This window comes from Mustela putorius, unplaced genomic scaffold, assembly GCF_011764305.1.
Source record: "Mustela putorius furo isolate JIRA1106 unplaced genomic scaffold, ASM1176430v1.1 tig00000874_pilon_pilon_pilon, whole genome shotgun sequence".
NCBI lineage: Eukaryota > Metazoa > Chordata > Mammalia > Carnivora > Mustelidae > Mustela > Mustela putorius.
The window spans coordinates 3,783,416-3,810,196 of NW_025421505.1; the positions used below are offsets into that span (position 1 = coordinate 3,783,416).

Here is a 26,781-nt window from a genome sequence, read left to right on the forward strand (position 1 = left end):
ACTGGGAAGGCAGGAAAGGCAAAACATATTCTGTAGCTTCATTAATTATACCAGAAACATCAAGTTGCTCCTGGGACGATGTCTACAGATGCAGTCCTGACAGGGAATATTACATGGCTCAGGCATCAATATCCTTAAAGAAAATTAGTGGGTAGGAGTGCACGGAGAGGAGGAAATTGAATATGTTTTAAACATAATTGCACAAAGTTTAATGCAGTATAAGATATGTAGATTGGCTTATAATATAAAATCTATATTCACTCTTAGAAAAAGCCTCCCTGAATTCAAGTCACTGTCATTTACTGAATGTTTTTGAGAGTTAAAGAATCTCCTGAATTGGTGATTTTAAAAACTGAATATGGCTACATTTGGGGAAAGATATTTTATAAAAGATATTTTACAAATCATTACTATTTATTTATCCATGTTCATCCATCCATCCATCCATCCATATACTGAGAAATGAAGTATGTAAACTCACAGATTACCAATAATATTCAGGAATGAGAACTCTTGCTAGGTAAGTATAACGCTGCCACACTGAATGTTTCATAAAACTGAAGTCTCTCGAAACATCTGAGATATCCTCTAGAAGCAAATGGATGACTTGGTTCTCAAAAAGGGAAAATAGAGTAAGTCTGTAACACAGGCTTGGAAAATAGTTTCTAAAGACCTCACACTGTTAAAACTGGTTGGCATTTCATTCATTCCTTTGTAAGAAGTAAGACTGATATCATGTAAACGTTGGAAATAAGTCTCTGCCATAATCACTAAAAAATTAGAGGTCAGGTCATTATTTCTAGTGTAGCTCAGAGAACTGTCAGACCACTGAGGGTTAAAAATTTATAGATCATAATGATGATTGGCTTGGCCCTATAGCTGTGATCCTTGACAGGAGAAGTTCTATAAGGGCACAGATATGACATATGACTTAAAAGTATTCTTTGATTCATATTCTTAACTCTTGAAGGGAAGGTATGAAGGGTAAGGATCATAATTTCTATCCTGTGAACTTTTGATATGTTCATTTCAGTGCTCTGATTTTCATGGCAATTGGACTATTTCAGAGAAAGTCTCAAAGTGGAGTTGATGGCTTCTGGTTTGATAGATCTTGCTCTATTGTAGTTATTTCTGCATGTATCTGAAAGGCCTGCTATGACAGTAAATTAGCAAGTGCTTAATGGAGATGCTCCATCTAATTTATTATTCTAGTTCATAACTGAATAAGTGTTCTTTATTGTCATTATTTGAAATTTTTGTTTCAAAATTGTTTCATTTCTTCTCATATTCTTTGAGCAGCTACCATGTGCATGGTGGTAGGCTAGGGGGTATGTAGGTTAAAGGAAATTAATAAGGTGCTAAGAATATCTGCTCTCAAGGAGATGGTTGAAGAGGAGATGGAGTCAGAAATGTTTGGGATGAGGTTAAGAGAGACAGTGTAGGGACAAGGTGTTTAAGTGAAGTAAAAAGTGGTGTCACCTATATTTTCTTTTGCAAAGAAATTATATCAAATGCCTGATGCCTAATGAAAAATCCCCATAACTCTTAGTAGGGGCCATCATTTGGAAGGTTTGAATTACACTTCTACTTGGCAGCTGGATTATTTTTAGATGTAATTTTAACACATGTTAAATATGAAAACAACTCAATCTCTTGCAGAGATCAATACAATATCACAAAGTTTCAGAGTGAGATGACAAAGGCCAGAAGTTTCTATCCACCATACCTTGGCTACTTCTTCTTGGAAAGCCACGAGATTCAAATGGGAGATGTTAACCAAGTCAGGCCCATACACCACGGTTATCATACGATGCTCCAGGCGCCCGATGTTCCCCACATCCAAAAGTTCACGTAACTTGGGGTCCTGGATAATAAACATTGAAAAAAGTTAATCTATAACTAGAGATTCCAATACAATAGCATAGTTTCAAAGTATTAGACTTAGAATGCCTTCAAAACAAAATTGACTTTTATTCTTACTAAAAAACAGTATGATTGAAGTCCCAAACCCCATCATGGCCCAGAGAGGTCAAGCAACTTGCTGAAAGGTTGTGGAGAGAGAATTTCTTACTCAAGATTTATGGTTCTCATGGCATGATGTGAAATGAATGAGACAGAGAAAGACAAATATTGCAGGTAGAATAAAAAAAAAGCTGAACTCAGAGAAACAAGAGAGTAGAGTGGTGGATACCAGGGGCAGAGAGTGTGGGGAAAATGAAGAGATTTTGTTCAAAGACTACACACTTCCAGATACAAGATGAATATGTTGTAAGGACTTAATGTACAGCATGGGAATTAGGGTTAATAATATTGTATTAGATACTAGAAAGATGCTAACAGTGTAGATCTTAAGTGTTCTCACCACAAAAAAGAAACGGTATTATATGATGTGAGGGGGGTGTTGGCTAATGCAATTATGTGTGTGCAACAAATCATCACATTGTACATATTAAGCTTACACAATGTTATATGGTAATTATACCTCAATAAACCTGGAAAAAAATAAGAATTATGGTCCTTAGTCAATTAGTCTTAGTCTTTCTGTCATACATCATTTAGTAGCTTATTTTTATGTGCCATAATTCTCCCTTTATTCCCTCCAATCATCCCACAAGTCACATATTGAAATACACAGTCTCATCTCTGTCCTCAATTCATGACACATTAAGATGAAGAAGGTGATTCTTGTAGAAATAGAACATGGTGATGCTATCCAGAGCTGAGGCAGAAACATGGCTGGGAGTCATAGCTTGAACCTTCTCCAACACGGATTTCCATTGTAAAGAAATAGGCTGTTAGACTGGGCAAAATGGCGGCACCTGTCATCAATATGTTCATTTCAATTCCATCCTCAGAACATACTGGGATTTGGACAGAGAGAACTTCTGCAGTCTTTTCAGAGCAAGTTCCCTTTTTCAGGATACCGTAAGTGAGGATCCCTTGGATATCTAGATCTGCTGGAAAATGGAGGCTTCCAAACCTCCCGAATTAAAAGTAAGACCTAAAATAGGACTCATTCACCTTGGCTGATTTCATTTTCCTCTCATAGGAAATGAGAGGTCCATGCAGAAAATCAACATCAAATCAAACACTTGGCAAATCTGCAGCCAGCTTATGAGCAAGGAATAAATTTCTATTCTTATTTATTTAGCTAAATGCTGGGCCAACAGGACCTGGTTAATTTTGATCTCCTTCTTAAGGTTTTTATTTATAGCATCCTTACAAAGAAAAAATGGACTTAAAAGAAGAAGAAGAAGAAGAAGAACAAAGAAAAGAAACAAAACCTTTCCAGCTAAATTATTTCACTCAGTACCATTAATCCTCTCTTAGTTAATAAAACTTTCTCCCCTGTTAGACTATGTAAAGAGGAACATTTTCAGGTAAGTTATGAAGAGAGAAAAATCCATCTCAAAGGTGTGCCGACTATAACTGAAGCTTCAACTACGCTAACAGGTTGGGAACTTATCAAGTACATCAGCACGTCTAGAAAGACCAAATGCTATCACAAGAACATCAATTTGCATGACCTAGAAAAGGAGAGGAATAGAGGAAAAATTTTATTAAGTAAACAATAACAAAAAAGGGAAAATTTCAGCATTCTAGTGTTAATAAAAGAGTAGAGGAAAAGGTTCAGGAAGAATGGACTTTTAATGAAGGCTAATAAAGAATGATTCTAGCTGTTCTGTAATGTGGTTAACTGCATCCTGATTTTTAAATTTTTAATTTATTTTTAAATGCAAGTATAATTAACATACAGTATTATATTAGTTTCAGGTGTACAATATAATGATGAAATAGTTCTGTACATTTCTTAGTGTTCATCGTTATAATTGTACTTAATCCCCTTCACTCATTTCACTCATCCCCCTACTCACCTTCCTGCTGGCTACCACCAGCCTGTTCTCTGTATTTCAGAGTCTGGTTTTGTTTGTTTGTTTATTTGTCACTTTTTTTTTGCTTTGTTAATTTGAATCATAATTTTTGAACACATTTGAAGCAAAAGGTAGAAAAGAAAATGATCAGTATTTCAAATTTTTTTTGTATACTTGGAAGAGAAAGGTAATTATCAGAAACCATCTGAAACTTAAGATTATAAATCACAAGTTTTGTACCAATAATCACAGAGTCTATCTGTGATATTGTGATTTGTAAGAAAAATATATTTTGGTCATTCAAGATGACCAAAATATATTTTTCGTATGTATTTGGTCTTCATCTGAGGTTCCTGGCTCACAGTCCCTAAAACCAGACCATTTTCTGATCAGTCTGTATTACTTTACTAATTCTCATGTCCTTTTTTTTTCTTAAAGATTTTATTTATTTGACAGACAGAGATCACAAGCAGGCAGAGAGGCAGGCAGAGAAAGAGAGGAAGAGAAGCAGGCCTCTTACTGAGCAGAGCCCGATGTGGGGCTCGATCCTAGGACCCCAGCTGGGATCATGACCTGAGCCGAAGGCAGAGGCTTTAACCCACTGAGCCATCCAGGTGCCCCCTCATGTCTTTTTAAAACACTTTTGTACACTAATTACAAAGTGATTGATTTAAGACTGCAATGTCTCAGAACTGCATGGACGAGGCGTGGGGGTCAGGGGGTTCTCATGAGTTGTCCTTGAGCTATAGGAATGCAAGGCAAGTAGAGAGAACCTAGAGAAGGTGCCAGAATAGAAAATAATTCTGGGCCTGCTTGGGTATATTAGTCAGTTAAGCATCTGTCTGCTAAATTCTGTCTTCAGCTAAGGCCATGATCCCAGGGTCCTGGGATTTAGCCCCACATCAGGCTCCCTACTCAGCAGGGATTCTGCCCTCTCCCTCATGCTCTCTCTTTCAAATATATATATATATATATATATATATATATATATTTATATATATATTTTATATATGTATATTTATATATATTTATATATATATATATATTTAAAGAAAATAATTCTGGAAAAAGACAATATGGCTAGGTATGATCAACAGGATTTTTTTTTTTAAGATTTTATTTATTTATTTGACAGATGAAGATCACAAGTAGTCAGAGAGGTAGGCAGGGGGCGGGGGGAAGCAGACTCCCTGCTGAGCAGAGAGCCCGATGCGGGACTTGATCCCAAGACCTTAAGTTCATGACCTGAGCTGAAGACAGAGGCTTTAACCCACTGAGCCACCCAGGCACCCTCAACAGAAATTTCTAAGATGATCAGATCCTTGCAACAGCTCTGTAAACGTTTTCCCACTAATGGCTGTTTATATATAATTGTAAAAACAGTGGATTTTTATGTAATTAGAACTGTGGAATGCAGTATTTGGAGGTAATGTCAGGGATTGGGGGGATAAGGCAGACTAGCAAAATGTTGGTGCTGATGATTGAATCTGAGGAACAGGTATCTGAGAAACCATTCTGTAAATCTCTCTATATCTGAGATGGTTGTACAATAAATAATAAAAAGGAATATTGAGCATGAGCGTCAGGCACAATAATATTTTAGAAATAATTTTCAATAGAAACCACAATATTTTAAAATTATGTAATTCTGGAAATAAATAGAGATATTGTTCAAAGCATATAATAAATAATTTCCTTACTAATGTCCTTTTTTGATATTTGATTATACAAATTTTTATTCTTACCATTAATCATTTTACTTGTCTTTACAACTACATCTTTTCTTTATATTTCATTTTTTTTTTTAATCAACATCAAACTTAGGTTATGTTAGCATTCTCTCCCTTAAGAAACGACTTTACTTTTCTTTTTACCTATACTCTGAGTTTTCTCATTTTGAACTCGATATCCCAAGGTGACAGGGTGGCTTCAAACCTTGGTCTCATTATTGAACATGTTGATATATGAAGGGTATAGTGAAAGAGATATTTGTCCTTTCAAGTATCAAAAGTTGCCCTGAGCTGTTTTTAGCAGAGGAGACCCTCAGAGAATAGGTAAAGAGGGAATTATCTGGAAGGATAAAAAACAGAGGCACAAAAGTGTTCGGAGGACCTTATAGCTAGAAGAATTTAATGGAAACATCCGAAAAAAATCGTTGTTTCTGGGGTACATCAGTCTCAGGTCTGGAGATATGAGTGGCTGCATTTCAAAAAGAAAGAAGAAAATTAAAATCATAACAATAACAAAAGGCTACAGACAATTTGCATGAAAATCACCGCCTCCTAAAAATCTATTCTACAGAGGACTTTATGTCTAGACTTTCTTTCTTTTTATTCTTCTCTATTTCTTTCTTTCTTCCTTCCTTTCTTCCAGAGAGAGGGAGGGGCACAGAGAGAGAGAGAGAGAGAGAGAGAGAGAGAGCACGCGTGCGCGCACACACGCGCATGAGCAGGGGAGAATCCCAAGCTGGGCTCAATCTCAGGCCCTGAGATCATGACCAGAGTCAGATCCTCAACTGACTGAGCCACCCAGGTGCCCTGTCTGAGTTTTTCTTATTGATTGAAGCTCCTGACCAGTTTTCAGAGAGGTGTTTACCTACTTGGGTTACTGCCGGACTCAAACCCATTTCTTGGTCGCTGCTGTTGATATATATTCCTTGAAAATTTTAAAAAGGTTTTATTTATTTATTTGACAGAAAAAGTGAGAGAGAGAGAGCACAACTAGGGGAAACAGCAGGCATAGGGAGAGGGAGAAGCAGGGAGCCTGAAGCTGGGCTTGATCTCAGGACCCTGGGATCATAACCTGAGACAAAGGCAGACACTTCACGACTGAGTCCCAGCCTCCCCCCTTGAAATTTTTATGAAGAAAACAAGCTATCTCTACAATTCTGTAAAAATGTTCAATTTCTCTGTTGAAGAGCAGTAAAGAATATAGCTCAGAAAAAAAATAAGAGGAGAGATGAACTCGGAATTTCGTATTTTCACTGAAGTGTCACTCAAAGCCTACTTTCTCCAGAGAATATCCTAGATATGTCTCCACAGTGAGAATTAACCAGACCAGCCATGAATTTTGGCAGCTATAATTTAACTGCACTGTGCAAGTTAAGTTCTAGAATACTTCCATTCCCCTAAGAGTTACAAAATGGAGACATACTGAATAAACTCACTTTCGTTCAATCATCAGGATTCATGATTAAATTACTTCATGTCTGTTGCAAAGAAAGTTGCTTAAGTTACTAATGCTCATTTCTAGGTAATAACTCACTGAAGAAATTAAATTTCATTTCACTTATTACACCAGAAAAATGTTTACCTTTTAAAATAATAATTAAATATAAAATAATTAAAATAAAAAAATTTTACATTTCATTTTTTACACCAGAAAAATTTTGGTGTAGAAAATAAACCAGGGCGCCTGGGTGGCTCAGTGGGTTAAGCCTCTGCCTTCGGCTCAGGTCATGATCCCAGGGTCTTGGGATCGAACCCCACATTGGGCTCCCTGATCAGCGGGGAGCCTGCTTCCCTCTATCTCTCTTTGCCTTCCTCTCTGCCTACTTGTGATCTCTCTCTCTCTCTGTCAAATGAATGCATAAAATTAAAAAAAAAAAAAAGGAAAGAAAAAAAAAGAAACCTTACTCATCCTCATGAAATATACCTTTAGTGGATTTTAGGTTTATGGAACAATTTGTATATTAGGTTAATTTTATTCTCAGCATTTAATGCAATATTTTCAACCTGAATTATAGTTATATGGATGTAACTATCTTTCATATAATAGATCAGGTATATGAAAGTCTTTCCATTAACACTCAGTAAAACAGTGAGAAATGGGGCGCCTGGGTGGCTCAGTGGTTGGGCCGCTGCCTTTGGCTCAGGTCATGATCTCGGGGTCCTGGGATCGGGTCCCGCATCGGGCTCTCTGCTCAGCGGGGAGCCTGCTTACCATTTACCTACACTTAATTTCCTAACTATCAAAAACCAGTGACAATAAATACAGAAAGAGGGGCGCCTGGGTGGCTCAGTGGGTTAAGACTCTGCCTTCGGCTCAGGTCATGGTCCCGGGGTCCTGGGATCAAGCCCCACATCAGGCTCTCTGCTCAGTGGGGAGCCTGCTTCCTCCTCTCTCTCTGCCTGCCTCTCTGCCTACTTGTGATTTCTCTCTGTCAAATAAATAAATAAAATCTTTAAAAAAAAACAAACAGTGAGAAATAACGTGACACATAACTTGTATGGCTAAACTTTTTAGATATAAAGCTACCTTTTCTTTGAAGACAGACCAAACTCTTTTTATGCTTTATTCATATTTTTTTGTAAAGGAAAGATATTAACTTATATCCAGGATGTTTCCCCACGAAGCTCTTGAATTTAATATATGCTTCTCAAAAAATAAGGAAAAAAGATAGATTAACAAATTCCCTTGGAATCAATACTTATTTTTGCACTTTTCATTTTCAAAGTTTTTCTCTCCTAGATATTTGAAAATGACATGTCTGATAAAGGGTTAGTATCTAAAATAGAAAAAGAACTTACAAAACTCAACATTCCACAAATGAAATGGACAGAAGATATGAATAGATATTTTTCCAAAGAAGACACACAGATAGCCAATGGACACGTGAAGAGATGCTCAATATCACTCATTATCACAGAAATGCAAATCAAAACTAAAATATTTTAGTTTTTAGAGGTATATTTATATACCTCTAAAACTATATATTTTAGTTTTTAGAGGTATATCACCTCATACTATTTTAGTTTTAGAGGTATATCACCTCATACCTGTCAGAATGACTAAAATTAACAACATAAGAAACAACTGGTGTTGGCAAAGATGAGGAGAAAAGGGAACACCTTTACATTGCTGGTGGGAATGCAAACTAGTACAGGCACTTTGGAAAACAGTATGGAAGTTCCTCAAAAAGTTAAAAGTAAAACTACTCTATGATCTAGCAATCATACTACTAGGTATTTCCCTAAGAAATTAAAAAAATACTAATTCAAAGGGATACATGCACCCTAATGTTTACAGAAGGATTGTTTACAATCGTCAAATTATGGAAACACCCCAAACGACTATCAATTGATGATTGGATAAAGAAGATGTGGTATAAACATACCTAATGGAATATTACTTGACCATAAAAAGAATGAAATCTTGATATTCACAATGGCATGAACAGAGCTAGAGTCCTGAGAAAGCTTTCCCGGGCGCCTGGGAAAAAGTGAGTTAGTCCCAGAATGTGGAGATGTTCAAGGGACATTTGCCAGAGTGGGACAAACACTGTCTGTCTGTTTCAAGAAGTTGTATTACTGAGCCTGGTTGCAATACACCTGCTTGGCTAATAGGATGTTTGTCTCGATGTTCCAGAAGCCGACTTGAGTGAACAATCTGGACCAGGTAACTTAATCTGGAGGTGGTAACAGGAAGGGCAATGAGGGAGTAGGAAAGTGAGATAGGAGGAGAGAAAGCCAATAAACAGTGTGTTAATGGGAGGTTTACCACTTTGAGCACCTGAGGCTCAATCCATCCAGGGCCACTCCAAGAGACAGTGAAGAACACACCTGAGAATGTTCTCCAAGGAGCCTGGAAACTAGAATATTGATCTGTTAAATCCCAACTATCATTGATGAAGAGTGTCTCCTGGGGTGCTAACTCCCTTGTATTATGGCCAGAAAGCTTTCTCAGGACTAAATGGGAATCCTGCTAGGGGGGTGGGAAACATCTGGGGGCGGGAAACCACCTCAGTGCCCTGACGATGTGTTACACTGTTGAAGTAGTGATTGGATGAAATAAGAAAATTTCATCCTGGAGCACCTGGGTGACTCACTGGGTTAAGCCACTGCCTTCCTCTCAGTCATGATCTCAGGGTCCTGGGATTAAGCCCCATATCTGGATCTCTGCTCAGCGGGGAGCCTGCTTCGCCCCCCCCCCCCGCCCCACCGGGCCTGCCTCTCTGCCTACTTGTGATCTCTGTCTGCCAAATAAATAAATACAATCTTTAAAAAAAAAAAGAAAGAAAATTTCATCCTGATTTTGATTAATCTTCATCTATTCTTTGGGATCTGCTTTTGAAGGAATTTTATCCAGGCAAATAGACAAATTCACAACTGCTCAGTTCTCTAAAAATATAATAAATATAATGGCAATAGTTTCTTCTAATTAGTAACTTAGTCATGTGTTAAGCACCCACTCTCGCTGTTCTGTGTTTTCCCCTTCATTTAATCCACAAATTAACACTGAGAGATAGCTATTTACCCCCCAATTTGCAGACAAGAACTCTGAAGTTTAGGGGGGTAATTTGTCCAGTTTTATAAAATGGGGGGAAGGGAGATTTGATTCCAAGTACATCCGATTCTAAAATCTCAGCTTTCTGCATATCATCTCGTGATAAAAAGTGTAGTCAACTGGATGGAGTTTATATAAAAATAGTGCAAATAGCTCATGTGGCAGAATAAACCTCAGTAAATCCCCATCCAGTCAAGCCATCTCCTGTAGAGATATTTTAGATAGTTCATAAAAATACAAAATAGCCCAAATATGAAATGAAAATAGGAAAGCAATAGGGTCTAATGACATCACTTGTCTTCCTGGGAAAAACTGGAAGCTGAACGGCCAAGTTCATTCATCGTTTGTATAATCATCCTTCCTGAAAGTTAAAGTGCATGAAACACATAGCAGTTGTCTTTCTTTTTTTCTTTCTTTTGAATAAAAATTCAGTGGGAATTGTTAGCTTCTGCCTCCAAATCTAGTTAGAATTTGTCAAACTTAAAAATTCTAAAGTATAGAGAATTTGTCACTCATGTTTCAAACAATCCGTCTTCTCTGACACATGCCTCCACTTAACGATCAGCAAAATTTATATGCACAGTCACTGCACTCCAGTGCCTAAAGATCCATGTGCCCTGAGGGGTCATGGTGCATGCAAAGCAGGCTACTGGACATCATCTGTCCCTTCCCTTTTAATCCCCTCACTGAGATGGTGAAACACGTTCTATTTTCCTTCAACTTTCGGGAAAGGGTTTGTGCTTCTAAATAAGGCTCCATATCGCTGTGTCCAAGTTTTGGAGGAATAAAGAGGCTTATTTATTAAAAGACTGCAGATACATTTATTAGGTTCTCCCTGGTCTGTGCAACTTTTATAAGTGAGATTGTTTTCCCCCCCGATTTTGTGGTGATGTCTGCCTCCTCACATGGTACTTGATATATGGTGCCCCTTAAGTGGTGCCAAATGGGCTTCTGGAATCTCAGAACATAAGTTTAAATCAAGCACCAAAAAAAAAAAAAAAAAAAAGGGTTTTATTTTTATTTATTTGAGAGACAGAGAATGAGAGAGAGAGCACGAGAGGGGTAAGGGTCAGAGGAAGAAGCAGACTCCCCGCTGAGCAGGGACCCGATGTGGGACTCGATCCTGGGCCTCCAGGACCATGACCTGAGCCAAAGGGAGTCGCTTAACCAAATGAGCCACCCAGGCACCCTAGTGGTGCCCTCTTAAAATAAAAGTTTGTCCTGGGACTAAATGATTATTTATATGTTAAGTGCTCAGGGCAGCGTATAACTAGATGCGACTACTTGAAAAATAAATCAGTTTGGGTGCCTGGGTGGCTCAGTAGGTTGAGCCACTGCCTTCGGCTCAGGTCATGATCTTCGGGTCCAGGAATCGAGTCCCGCATCGGGCTCTCTGCTCAGCAGGGAGCCTGCTTCCCTCTCTCTCTCTGCCTGCCTCTCCGTCTACTTGTGATCTCTCTCTGTCAAATAAATAAATAAAATTAAAAAAAAAAAAAAGAAAAAGAAAAGAAAAATAAATCAGTAGCTTGAAAATTAAAGACGGTATGGGTGTACCTACTGAATAATCTCGTACAAGCATCAGAACATTTTACTATATATATTTACATATATATTTATTTACATTATGACTTATCAAAGAAGACATATATTTGTATTTAACATTTATACTTGTATGGCTTGCGTATAATTGGCTGACTATATTCTTTTATTTTTTTAAGATTATATTTATTTATTTGACAGAAAGAGATCACAAGTAGACAGAGAGGCAGTCAGAGAGAGAGAGAGAGAGAAACAGGCTCCTGCTGAGCAGAGAACCAGATGCGGGACTCAATCCCAGGACCCTGAGATCATGACCTGAGCTGAAAGCAGCGGCTTAACCCACTGAGATACCCAGGCACCCTGGCTGACTATATTCTAAACACATGCATTTTAATTTTTTAATTTTCTTTAATCTACTCTTCCATGGGGAACATAATTCAAAGAGCGCTAGAAGACAAGTCGTTTCTAGAACTTTTGTGTGTCTGGTTCTTACATTTAACAGGCAACTTGGTTTTTGCTGCTTCAGACCAGCTTCCACATAATATGGGAGATAGTCATGTTCACCTTAAAGCATTAGAGTGGTAAACCAAATAACGTTTCCAAACTGTAGCGCACCACGTGGACAGAAAGAACTCCTATATTCTGTGGTGACTGGCGTGATTAACGTACCTTAAGTGCGACATGAAAAGTAGCAGTGAACAAGTAGGAGCTCTAGATCTTCTCCTTATTACAATTATCAAGGGTCATAGGAGTTTAAAGGGAGAAGTTTTCCTTTCAGTTTATTACTGAGGGAATCCGAAGTAAATGGGTAATTTATCTGTGAGTGTCTAAATACAGATGCGAATTTGTGTTTGCTAAAGGCTTTAAAAATATTTCAAGATAAAATAGGATTTGATTTTCAGCTTGACCTCCCTGTTTTATTTACATCTCCTTTCCTTCCCATGACTCTAGATAAATGAGTTAACTATATTCCATAATGTGCAAAGATCAATAATGTAATTATTCCTTCAGAAACACAGGGATATAAAGCTCTTTACCATTCGAAGTCTGGAGGAGGTCTCATGTCTACTTTATAAGAAATAACTAGTAGCATCTAAATAAGCCCCGTTTTAAATATACCTTTTTATGTGTGCATTTCTCTTTGGAAGTAAAAAAGTGTCTTCTAAAATTCTTCACTATCCATCCATCAAGATCATCCAACATTATACAGGAAGACCAAAATTGTCATTTCTAAGACCTCAACTTTTCATGAGAAAAAATTACCTTGAGAATTTCACAAATGTGGTCTATTTTGGTAAAATTAGGCAGGTTAATTAGATCTCCATGCCATTAACACCATCACTGAAATTTTGTCAGTGCAACTCTAAACAGGTATGAAAAGGGAATTCAATGAGTTCGAAGTGCTCTTAATTTTACAAAAACTGTGCAAAAATGCATAAGTATGCCCAGGACATTATTATCCATTTCTTTGCATTTTCACTTGTCAACGTACACTAGTTTTTAGGCAATTGTTTTTGTCACTGCTCTCAAATATCACTTACCATCTTTTCACCTGTTTCCCTCCTTCTCACTCATCTTTTCTCTCCCCTAACAAAGTTGCCCTTAGGGGAATTTTGTAAATTTTTTGAACCTGGCAAATCAAAAGTTTTTATATCAACCTACGAAGACAACATTTAATGCGTGGCGTGTTTCAGACTGAATTGTAATGTTGCCTCGTTTCCTATCATGAGAACGCAAATCATGCTATCCTCAAGGACTAACTCAAATTACCCCACTCCTTGAGTTCTCTAATTCATTAAAATATTTGCTTTATGATCAAAAAAACCACTGTCTTAGATACTCAAGAAACAGAACAGTATATGAAGTGGGAGTAAGAGGATTTCATATACTTTTCCCTTTTTCTCTTTAGTGATTCCCATTCAATACAGCTTAGAAGATACTGGAGGATTGTTTCACAGTTTCATTTCTATTTATTTATTTATTTATTTGAATTTTTTTAAAGATTTTATTTATTTATTTGACCGAGAGTTCACAAATGGGCAGAGAGGCAGGCAGAGAGAGAGAAGGAAGCAGGCTCCCTGCTGAGCAGAGAGCCTGATGTGGGACTCGATCCCAAGACCCTGAGATCATGACCTGAGCCAAAGGTAGACGCTTAACACACTGAGCCACACAGGCGCCCCTGTTTCATTTCTATTTAGAGGTTCCCTAACTTTGTTAGGTAATTTCAAAAATTAAGTACAAAAAAATGGATTGCATTGAACTGTGAATAGAGTGCCTCTCATGTTTTGCTGCCACACATTTAAGCCTTTCAACAGAAAAAAAAAATCTACAAAAACCAAAACGACAAAGAAACAAATAATAAGAACAAAACTATCGCCTTGATTCGTAGCATTTACCGATTTTCATGCTGTAAATAATCGCACCGTAGCCAGCTTCAAGTTATTCAATGACATCACAGAATTAGAAAGTGCAAAAAGATGTGTTGTATATTCTATTATACAGCATTTTACCCTACAGATACAAGAGGTATAAACAGTCTCAAGATCATAGATAGTGGTAAAATATAATAACATATTTAGAAAGTGACGAGTTCTGAATACTTACTGCCTAAATTTTGAGATATAATTCTAGTTGTAAATTTGTATTATTTGATTTATAATAATGGCTGTGTTTAAAAACCAGTAGCATATGTACCAAAAATGTAGCAATTGATTATCACCAGCTGGAAGGACCTGGCTCTAGCACATCACTGGTCATGTCCAGAGGTGGTCTGTAAAAGTTAAAACGTAGAAGAGAGGGGCGCCTGGGTAGCTCAGTCAGTTAAGCGACTGCCTTTGGCTTAAGTCATGATCCCAGGCTTCTGGGATTGAATCTTGTGTTGCACTCCCCATTCAGCGAAGAGTTTTCTTCTCCCTTTTCCTGATCCCTGCTCCTGCTCTCTCTCTTCTCTCTCTTTCTCTCTCTCTCCTTTGCACTCTAACTCTCTCTAATAAGTAAATAAAATATTAAAAAAAAAAAAAAACCTTAGAAGAGAGACTGCTATAGTACTGGGAAAAGGGGAAACGTGTCCTTTTGAACAGCATGGCCCCAAATCTCTACAGGCATTAATTTTTTCATTTTATTTTTAAAAATATTTTATTTAGTTATTTGACAGAGAGAGATCACAAGGAGGCAGAGAGGTAGGCGGGGAGGGGGGGAGCAGGCTCCCTGTTGAGCAGAGAGCCTGATGCAGGACTCAATTCCAGGACCCTGAGATTGTGACCTGAGCCGAAGGCCAAGGCTTAACCCACTGAGCGACCCAGATGCCCCAATTTTCCCATTTTAGGTACCTTTTTTTTTTTATTAAGATTTTATTTATTCATCAGAGAGAGAGAGAGGGAGGGAGAGAGAGCGAGCACAGGCAGACAGAATGGCAGGCAGAGGCAGAGGGAGAAGCAGGCTCCCCGCCGAGCAAGGAGCCCGATGTAGGACTCGATCCCAGGATGCTGGGATCACGACCTGAGCCGAAGGCAGCTGCTTAACCAACTGAGCCACCCAGGCGCCTCCCATTTTAGGTACCTTTGTTTCTTCTTCATCCTGGCAGAAACTTGCTTCCCAATTGCTTTATTGTCACTGATCTCTCCTCAGGCCTGATCTGAGATGTCAAAGAGGTCCCGACTCAGGGTATTTCAAGAAAAGTTCTGTTGGGAAGCTCTGAGCTTCCTGGGCTTTGTAATAATAGGGGTGGGTCCTGGACTATCACCTTCAAATACAAGATAGTCCAACTCAAAGGGAAGTGTAATAAGGGCATTTTACTTCATGGTAAAATGACTTGCATGGCTTTCTCCTTCTTAGAGAATCTGTTGCTCTAAGGTCACTTTGCTATTGCCTGAAGTTCCTCCAAAGGTTTCTTTGGGGAAGAACATTCAGAGTTTTCCTAGTGTTTGTGGGGATCTGCCTTCATGCTTTTTATTTTTTCAGTGAACAAATGTTTATGAAGCATCTACTATTTGCTGGCATTGTGATAGTTGATGAAGCTACATCGATAAATAAAACAGATATTGTTAACCTTCATCATGCTTACAATCAGGTAAGGAAACAAAGCATTAATCAAATGTAAATAAATGTTAACAGAGCTTAGAAGGACCTAATAGAATTAATGGAATAAGGGGAGCTTCCCTAAAAAAGTATTAGATGAACTGAAATTTTGAAAAATGGGGAGGAGTCTTAATTATGTTAAAGAGGGGTAAGACGCACTTCAGACAGGGAAATAGCATATGCCAATGCCCGGTGGTAGGAGGAAGAGCAGCAAAGTTCAAAGTGAGTAAAAAGCCTGGGTGCAATGAACCCGAGAGATAGATAGGGGACCAGACTATGTAAGGAAATGTGGTTGTCCTTGTTAAGGAGTTCTAAACCTTTGAGCCAGAGAGGAATAGCTTAAGGCAGGGTAATTGCAGGATGCCCTTTTTTAGAATGTGGAGAAAGATTGATAGGGAGGCACCTGCTGCATTTCAGGAAGGAAAGGCTGGTAGTTGAGTGGTGCAGCTAGACAGAGTTGCAAAGGTGAAATCAGCTTGAAGTGCTATGAGACTGTGTATTGGGGATGAAGAGATGGACGTTATCAGTAATAGCTCCAGGTTCTGAACAACTAAGACGATGGTGCAGTTAGGAGAAATGGGGATGTCTGAAGGAGGGACAGGTTTAGGGGAAATAGATGAAATGATAATGCATTTGGGTTTTAATCCACTAATTCTGAGGTGCCTCTGAGACTATTCCTGCTCTTGATCATAAAGCTGATTGCAAAGGTCTTATCTACCAGGGAGTGGCCACAGAAAACAAAGCCTCTATTTCAATTTTATTCTGGAAAGGAAACTATATACCGTGAACACCACTTGCAGAGCAAGATGTCAAGTAGATTTGTTATATTTTCTCCTCTTCCATGGATTTTAGGTCATTGTTCTTTAATCCCTTACGTATTTTTTTTGTGTGTGTGTGTTCCCATGTTAAAGTCATTTTATATTTATCAAAGTGTAGCCAAAGGAAGACAAATGAAGTATATACATTTTAAGAACAGCCTTTGAAGGGACTTAATGAGAAGTGACACATTTTGGATAAGTTTCCATGGAAGACAGACATTAACACAGATTTCTGTGTACTGTTATACTCAGTAGTGGAAGGGGGCACTTGAGTTATAAAGGCACTTTATCAAAAGCATTGATTTCTAAGTCTATTCTCTTTTATGAGGGTGGTTTTGAATAGTGATTTAGAACCAAAAAAAAGCATCATCAAATTGTGATCTATGAGAAGCTTCTCTACATATAACAAAAGAACTATGAATCATTGCTTTCTTTATGAATTTAACTTCCCCAAATCCAAGAGATTTGCAAAATTCTCAAGTATTTTAGTAGTGTTTTCAGGCCAACATGTAAAACAAAAATGACTTAAACACGTGGAATGGATTAAATATTATATGCGGCTTCCCAAAGTGATGTTTATGAGGAATTTTGAAGAATAAGGTATAATGCTTACGGCATAATATTATCTGTAAAAACAACACTGAACCCTTGTACATGTGGTGTTAATTCTGTGAAACTTAGTATAGACAGCAAAAGTCTTCAAAGAAATAAAACAAAACTATCAGGGCTTATTTCTATATGGCGGAATGATGGTGATTTTTTTTCAAATAAAAGAAACTTCTAACAATGAAGATACTACATACTCATAAAAAATTCAGGTCATTTAGAAAAGTGTAACAAAATGAAATTAACCCTGAATTCCATCAACCAGAAGCAACCACCGAAAACATGTTGGAGAACACTTTTCCAGACCAGCATTGTCTCATCAAACTTTCTATGGTAATGGAACTATTCAATATTTATGCTGTTCAATATGATAACCATTAGTTACATATATGTACTGAATATTTGAAATGTGGCTTGTGCAGCTGAAGAATTGAATTTTTAATCTACTTAAATTTAAATAGCTACATGAGGTCAGTGGCGAGTTAAGTTCTAATCATTTTTAGTGTTTATACAGAGTAGTTTGAAGCATTTATCTGTACCCACACACACATTTTTATATAAATAGGCTCAAGCCACATATTTATTTATAACTTGCACACTTCTATCAATAGTTTGACAAGATGTTTATAAACACAGGCATACATTTCTCTTTTGATTCTACAGTATTCCATTCTACGAATTTATTTAACACATCATTATATAAGACAGTTAATATACCTTTCATCATTGCTCAGATACTACTTTTATAAGCAATGATTCAATGATCAGCTTTGTGAGTATATTATCATGGAGTTCCATGTACTTGACTGATGATCTACTTGGGATAACTTTTAGGCTTGGAATTGCAGGGTCAATGATAATGAGTGGTACATATTGTCCGATGTTCACTAAAAATGCTTTACTAGTTTATAGCCCCACAAAGAACGTATAAGAACACAAACTTAACACTTTTCTCATCTATGGCAGTCTGTTATTTTTAATAGCTTAATAAATAATTAATATTTGAATTATTAAAAATAACATTTTATCATTTTTATTCGTTTTTTAAAAATTACTAGTGGTAAGCATCTTTTCTTGTTTATTGGCATTTGCATGTCTTTTATAGTATAAACTATTTGTTCATCTTCCTATTCTATTAGGATATTTCTCTTTTTCTTATTGTTATATTAAAAACACTTCGTCTTTATTGATGCCTTGCCTAGTAAATATCTAGTGGTATTTTCTCCAAATGTGTCACCTGCTTTAACATTTGTAATGATGTATTTTTCCCCCTCAGGAAATTCAACATTTTTTGATATTCAAATCTGTCAATATTTTAAATTATTTTTCTGATTTTTTGTCATGTGTATTGTCATGTTCCTGACATTAGAAAAATGTATTCATACCTTTTTTATAAGACTGTATTTCTGTCTTCCTCCTTTATGTACTTTGCAAGTGGTTATAAAGACTATGTACAATTTTTTAAAAAATATTTTATTTATTTATTTGACAGAGAGAGAGAGAGAGAGCACAATCAAGAGGAGGGGAAGAGGGAGGGGGAGAAGCAGACTCCCTACTGAGCAGGAGATCCATGTGGGCCTCCATCCCAGGACCCTGGGATCATGACCTGAGCCGAAGGCAGACACTTAACGGACTGAGCCACCCAGGTGCCCCAAGACCACTCACTCTTACTACACTGTTATAATATGGAGATAAACATAAAGTAGTACTTTTAAAAATAACTAAGACTCAAATTTTCTTTTAAATGCGAATGCTAATTTCTTTACAGTCTACAGGTAAGTATTAACAAATGCTTGACATCATGAGAGAATCTTCTATTGAGTGAAGGTTAGCTACCAACACAGAAAGGAGATAGCCACTAGCTCATGTTCTGAGTTTCCCCTTGGGAGATTATTACAGCACTCCCAGGTATGCTTAATGGGCACAGCTAATGTCCCTGAAGTCAGTATCCAAATGTACACTGTTAAATTTATTACTCTTAGAAGACCTGAATCAACTCTGCAATAATCCTATTCTAACACCAGAAGAAAAATGCCGTAATTAATGGTGGTCATTGGTATCTCTTGACAGGATTGCTGCTGTGGCTATGTGTATGGCACACAGCTCTATAATGCATAGGGAAGTTACAAATTCAGCATAGTGTTGGACAGTACAGAACATTCCTTGAAGAGCCTTTAAATGTCTTCTTTCTTTTATTTTTATTTATTTATTTATTACTTTTATTTTACTTTAGTTATTTTCTTTCTTTCTTTTCCTTTCCTTTTCTTTTCTTTTTTTAGATTTCATTTATTTATTTGAGAGAGAGGGCACAAGCAGGGGGAACAGGGGAGCAGCAGAGGAAGAGGGAGGAGGAGCCAGATTCAGGGTTTACTCCCAGGACCCTGGGATGCTTATCCAACTAAGCTACTGAGGCACCACCTTCTTTTCTCTTTAGAGAAATAAAGAGATGCACATTTAGACATTTAATATTTGCAGTACAGTCAGCAATCACAATCCCAAACTCTATTGTTCTATGGTTAAAAAGAAAGCAACAAGAAAGCCCTTGTTCCCATGCAGCTAGCCTCTAGACCCATTCTTACTTGACATGTATGTGAAGCTGTATCCTGTACAGGAGACACACTTAAATTTGACCAGCCATTTAAGACCCAACATTCTTCTTGGAAAGTCATTACAGACAGTAATTTTTTCTAGACTGCCTCAGAATATGCCCTTCATACAGAAGGGAACTCTGGTGTTTCATAAAGTAGGTTGGTAGTTTTGCTTTTGTGTAATCAAGCTCTGCTGGGAAAGGAGCTTAAAGCCCCTTACAGGGACACGGGAGGCAGTGGGGAGACAAATAAACTGGGACATGTGGCCTAGTTAGTAACTGGGGGAGAAAGGTCTGTGGTAACCTACAGATATGTGGAGTTTAGTGGGTCTATGATAATCCAATGCACCTAAGGAAAAAAGGACTTACAATGACTCACAGATGTTTAAACTAGTCAGTAATGGGGACTTCTGGTGAAACCTCTGAAATTCTACTAGGTTATGGTAGCGAAGAGGCTATTAGACAAGGCCATGAAAGATGGACACACGACAGGGCACGGAACTGAAGAGGGACAACCATCTCTCATTTATATACTCTTCTTTACCTTCTTGCCTACCCAATGACTAGCAAAGATGAACTCTAAGGACTGCTTTCCTCCAAACTGCCTTTTGGATTTTTCTGTTGTAGAGTCTCAGGAAAACTCTGAAGTTTTCTTTAAGTGAACTTTAGTATAAGAATTGACTCACCTAAACGTATGAATAATCTGGAAACTTTATAAATACCATAAAAATACTTCTTTCAATTGTTTCTTTCCTTTTCATTCATTCATCAAGCTTTATGTTTTTGTTTCCATTCTCTATTCTGGGGTAATGTCTACAAATGAGGCATAATCTTTGGCCTCAAAGTTCAAATGGTCTTGGAGAGGAGAAACATACATAGACCATTTGAGTATAATGGGTTAAGTGTTTTGCAAGCACAGAAAAAGGCCACCAAATTGAGTTTAGGCAATTAAAAAGGGTGAGCTATATAGCTGGTTGGTTTCTCAATAGAGGACATGTTGAGATGAGTATACCTCTTTAAGAGTTTGCAGACACAAGAATAGTGCAAAGGACATGTTCCCAAAATACCAGTAGAAACACTCGAACTGTTGATCAAGAGCTGTTAAATATTTCCTGTATGCTCAGTCAATACAACTTCATTGACTGTATTTGTCCTATACAATTTCTCTAGTCCATGTTACTAGCCCTCTTAAAGAAGTTGTTTCTACAAGCTCTGGAGATAAGACACATATGGAAATCATGTTTTCTGGGATTAAGGAACTCATAGTTTTTTTTTTTTTAATGAAAATAAAGTCTTAATTGAGTCTTCTAACATTTCAAGAGAGTCAGTGCAGACTGACAATAGGTCACAATGTGAAAGAACTGACTACAGTGGAAATCTTTCTTGGTAATCCCTTTGTTAAAGACACTGATGTGTTCTTAATTTTAATCTTATATATTTTTAACACTAAGCCTTAACCTTATCAAAAGCAAAGTATTCCCCTGTATTTTATAACTAAGTCAAGAAAATAGACTGCAACAGGCCCGTTTTTGGCATATGTCTTTCCTTAACCTTGAAAACACAAGGGTTTTTATTTTTAAATAAATCTTTGGATTCACATAGAGCTGTCACATACACTTATATGGTTGCCAAACTCTATCCCACTTCTATATTTCATTCTTACCCTATATAAATTAATATAAACAAAAGTTAAAATTTAAGTGAAAAATTGCTTAGTAATATGTAACTTTGATTGGTGTTTCTAGAGAGCCTGAAAAAAAAAAATGACACATTTCCCAGATGCTTATAGTTTAACATTTACTTAAATTTCCCTTTAAACTGACAAATTCCTTAAATTAAAATATGCTTGCTTCAAATGAAACTTATTACCATTACCATAATGAAGTTGGACCCAGCCTCACACTATTAACACATACACACACACACACACACACACACACACACACACATTAAAAATGAATAATAGACCTAAATAGAAAAGCTGAAGTTATAAAAATCTTAGAAGAAAAGGTATAAATCTTCATGACTTTGGGTTAGGCAATGGTTTCTTAGACATCAAAACACTTGCAATGAAAGAAAAAATAGATAAGTCAAGTTTCATCAAAACTTCGCAAAAACCATGCTTTAAAGGACACTTGATATCAAGAAAGTAAAAAGACAACCAACAGAATGGGAGAAAACATTTGCAAATTCTATCTGTTATAGGATGGATTAGATACACTGCTGATGGGAATGTAAAATGGTACAACCACTTTGGAAAAGTTTTTAGTTCCTTAAGTTGTTAAACAGGGAGTCACCATATGACTCAGCAATTCCACTCCTAGTTGTATGCCCAAAAGAAATGAAAAGATATCCAAACAAAACTTTGTAAGTGGAAGTTCAGAGGATTATCATTCAGAACAGCCAAAAGTCCCCCAACTGGTGAATGTCTAAACAAAACATTACAGTGTTCCCCTTTATTTGCAGGGGTGTGTTCTAAGACATGTTTTCCAAATGGATGCCTGAAACTGTGGGTAGTACTAAATATATATATATTATACATATATATATGTATAATATATATGTATACATATTTTTCCTATACACACATATCTATGATAAAGTTTAACTTATAAATTAAGCACAGTAAGAAATGAATAATGATAACAATAATAAAATAGAATAATCATAACAATGTATGTGAATATGGTCTCTCTCTCAAGATATCTTACTGTACTGTACTCACCCATGATGATAAAATGAGATGATAAAACGCCTACATGATGAAATAAAGTGAGGCAAATGAGGTAGGTACTGTGACATAGCATCAGGTTACCACTGACCTATCTGTAGATCAGAAGGAGGATCATCTGCTTCTGGACTAAGGTTAACTGAGGGTAATTAAAACCCCAGAAACCACAGACAAGTGGGGACTATTATACATCTCTATATTGGGATACTATACATAGTAATTAAAAGCAGTTTAAAAATCTTACATGCGACAGCATGGATGACTTTTGCAAATGTTATAGTAAATGAAAGAAGCCAGTGACTTAAATACCACATAGTGCATGATTCCATATACATGAAATGTCTAGAGTAGTTAAATCTATAGTGACAAAAAGTAGATTAATGACTACCATAGTCTGGAGGGAGGTGGGACGAAGATTGATTTTTAATGAGTATAACATTTCTTTCTAGAGTGATGAAAATATTCTAAAATTATATAGTGACGATAGCTGTGTAACTCTAAATATCCAGAAAGCCACTGAACTGTACATTTTAGAAGGGTTAATTCATTGGTGTGTGAATATGGATGTTCATCCATCTGCCCCTAAAGTACTTTTGAACCCTCACCGTGCTGTGAAAGAAGCTGTTCTATGTCCGTGGAAGACATGGGTGAATCATGGATTGCAGTGTTTTTGGAGAAAACTTCAAAATATTTTTACTCTTGGTTGGTGACTGAGTTTTCCTGGACTAATGATAGGTGGTGAATTGAAGGGGGGAAAAAATGCTTAAAATGTCAGAGGCAAACAAGATAGATGTGTTGGAGTCAGCATTTATAATAAGCATGGCTTTTGAAGGACACATTGAGCCTAACACAATAACTTTTCATTTTTAACTTGCCAGTCCCACTTCTTCCAAATGCTGGGGAGCTTCCAAACTTTTAATAAGCACACTCTTATGCTCTAAGCCACAAATACAAATGGTTGAGCCAGATTCTTTAAGAAATGTATAGTCAGAACAGGCATCCACCTAAAATCAGTAACCTAATGCTCACTAGCCAACATTGTCTTTACTCTGCTGACCTCCCTGCTGTGCAAATGAGTGAAAGGGAGTTGGGGAAGAAGTGGGAGGAAAAGAATACCTTCAAATCAGTGAAGTTTTTCTTATTTTGGCAGAGATTAGGAGAAGGTATTTAACTTCCCTAGGCTCAGAAGTCCCAGAAATGCTGGGACCAGGTTTTCAGGATACACTTAAAAGATTAGGGTATCTATATTTATATGTCTCAAACGTTTCGGGAGCTAATAGTACTAAATTACACAGCCCGTCACTGCTGTACAATTAATCAATAGTTGTTACAGTCTTCTGATTATGATAAAGTAAAAATTGATTTAAAATCTGCAAATAAAATAAAGGTTTGTTTGGAACCTTAAAAAATTACCTCTAATATTTTTATTTTTTATCCTCATTCCTTTATTTATTTATTCAGAAAATATTTGTGTTTCTACATTGTGCATGTCACTATGCCAACTGACTCATATTCGTGTTTTTATAAAATACATTTATGAAATGTTTTATGAAAGACATTAGTGTCCGATGCAAGAAAGCACCTTAAATTTAAGTATCATTTTCTAAATAAGAGAAAATTTTTCTTATTCAGATAATAACAATGTCACATGGTAAGGTAAAGCTATTTAATTTCAGTGAGCATGATAAAGTGTTTTTGGAGCTGCAACAAGTTTGCCCTGTGGGCATACCCTTTTCTTTTAAGCCAGAGATGATTATCAGCTCATTTTGAGGTCCATTTACTACCTGGAATAAAGAGAGCAATTTTGTTTATCAACCACACAGTAGAGCCCAAAATCTTTACAAAATCCCAAAGCTCATTCTCAAAGAAATGTTTAATTTGCATGTGATATTATGTCTTAGACTATGTGAAAATGGAAGTTTCTGAGTTACGCATATGATTTAAATTTTGCACTCTCCCTAGCTAGCTGTTATCGAGGGCTAACATACATGCACTAAAGAGAAAAGAGTGCATTAATTTTAATTGTACAGTTTGATATACCTATATATTTTAGTCATTTTTATATTTAAATTTAAAAATTCTCATTCCTCAATCTCTCAAATCCACATATTTAAAATTTTATTTTTAATTTTTATTTATTTTTTATTTTATTATGTTCTGTTAGTCACCATGTAGTACATCAGTAGTTTTTGATACTGTGTTCCATGATTCATTGTTTGCTTATAATGCCCAGTGCTCCATGCAATACGTGGCCTCCTTGATATCCACCACTGGGCTAACCCAACCCCCCACCCCGCCTCCCCTCTGAAAACTTAGTTGTTTCCCGGAGTCCATAGTCTTTCATGGTTCATCTCCTTCTATGATTTTCCCTCCTTCATTTTTCCCTTCTTTCTTCTAATGTCCTCCATACTATTCCTTCTGTTCCACATATAAGTGAAACCATATGATAATTGTCTTTCTCTGCTTGACCCTAATTTTTATTTTTTAAAGATTTATTTTATTTACTTAAGAAAGAAAGCATGTGAGAGAGCGGGGCCCTGGGGGAGGGGACAGAAGAAGAGAAAGAATCTCAAGTAGACTTGTTGCTGAGCATGGACCCCAGCTCTAGGCTTGTTCCCTGGAGCCATGCGATCAATACCTGAGCTGAAATCAAGAGTTGGATGCTGAGCCACCCAGGTGTCCCTCAAATCCATGCATTTTTAAAATCATCTTGACCGCACTTATTCATCACTCAGTATCTATTTAACTAAGGCAAACCTGTGCCAGGCACATGTGAAGAAAACATATGTTTGCATTATAGAAGAGCAATAAACAAAACAACTATAATGAACAAGAAACTTTCAGACAGTGATCAGAATATTCATATTTATTCATATTTTCTATTAAGAAAATAAAATGGGAGAAGGTGAAATGGAGAATGGCTGAAGAGAAGGGACAACTTCAGGTGAAGTGGATAGGAATGCACCCATATAACAAAATCCAGAAAGCAGCCAGCAGAGTCACACAAAAATTTGGGGAAGAATGATCCAGGCAGTGCTGATGCTCTATGGTGAGTATGCATTGACTTGTTCAAGGAACACAAAACTCAAGAGATGCTAAACACAGCAAGAGAAGGGACAGTAACCTATGATGAGATGGGCTTGGGCTGAGTCAAGTCACATGGGTTCTTGGGGGATGGAGCTGGGATTTCTATTTGTAACACAGAGGAAAGGAGGTGGGATTTAACACAGGGCAATGACATAACTTGATTTATATTTTTGGAAGTTCACTTTGAGGCCGCAAGGCCAGTTAGGAAGTTACTCAAAGTCAATTTCATGGTGGTCGGACTAATGAGGAATCCATGGAGATGTAAGTGCATGCATTCAGGATGCAATTTAGACATGGAGCCAATAGGCTTTGTTGAGGCATGGGATGTGGAAATAGTCTTAGGTGTTACTGGGGGAAAGGAAAAAACTAAGGAAGACTAAGGAGAGATGGTATTGCCATTTTTTGAGCCAGAGATTATGGGGAGAGAGTTGAATTTGAAATTGGGGGTCATCTTCTCTTGCCTAGACTGTCAGAATCACTCCTTTACTGGTTTCTACCTTCAGGTATCTTTTCAGCAATTCAATCTAAAAAAATCTCATTTGCAAAAACTGATCCAAAAAAGGGAGAACTTTTTTTTTTTTTTTTAAAACAGGTCAAAAAGCAAACCCTGAAATGGTTTTCAAAGTTTTCTTTTCCAGAGAGGCTGAGGGCTCATAAAGGATCCTGTCAATGCATCATGGTAAAGATAAATTTTATACTTAATAAGATAAAAATAAAAAAATACAGAACTTTGTGTGTATATGAAATTAGCAAGTCCTTTATTCAAAGCCTGGCAAAGTCAAAATAAGCACAAGCAACATAGATCATCTCACTTATGAATATAAATAGAAATATCCTTTAAAAAAATACTAGTAGATTGAGTTGAAGAGGACAATGCTAATTAAATAGTCAAAATCCTAGTAGTAATAGCAGTAATGATCTACTGCTTGATCAAGTCTTTATTTTGTGTTAGGCACCTTTAAAATTTGCCCATATATTAACCAGTTGAAGGAGATGCTAGATCTTCATTTTTTTGGAAGAGAAAAATAAGGTACACAAAAGTGAGGTAACTTGTTCTACTTTACACACCTAGTCTGGTAAGCTTTCTTTCCCAGGTTGGTGAAAAAAGAATTACATTGTCCAATAAATGGTGGTGAAAAGTTTTTAAAAAAGATTTGAAGAAATTATTCTGGATTGTTT

The 26,781-nt window shown here is 36.9% G+C and overlaps 1 protein-coding gene across 3 annotated transcripts in view; it reads right to left on the reverse strand.

The window, feature by feature from the left end:
* Positions 1-26,781, reverse strand: part of PLCB1 (phospholipase C beta 1) — a 676,011-nt gene that overhangs the window by 238,324 nt on the left and 410,906 nt on the right. For all 3 annotated transcript variants that reach the window (XM_045086010.1, XM_045086011.1, XM_045086012.1), the window contains exon 4: positions 1,727-1,864. In XM_045086010.1, coding sequence (XP_044941945.1) covers positions 1,727-1,864 — 138 coding nt within the window. The remainder of the gene's footprint in view (positions 1-1,726; positions 1,865-26,781) is intronic.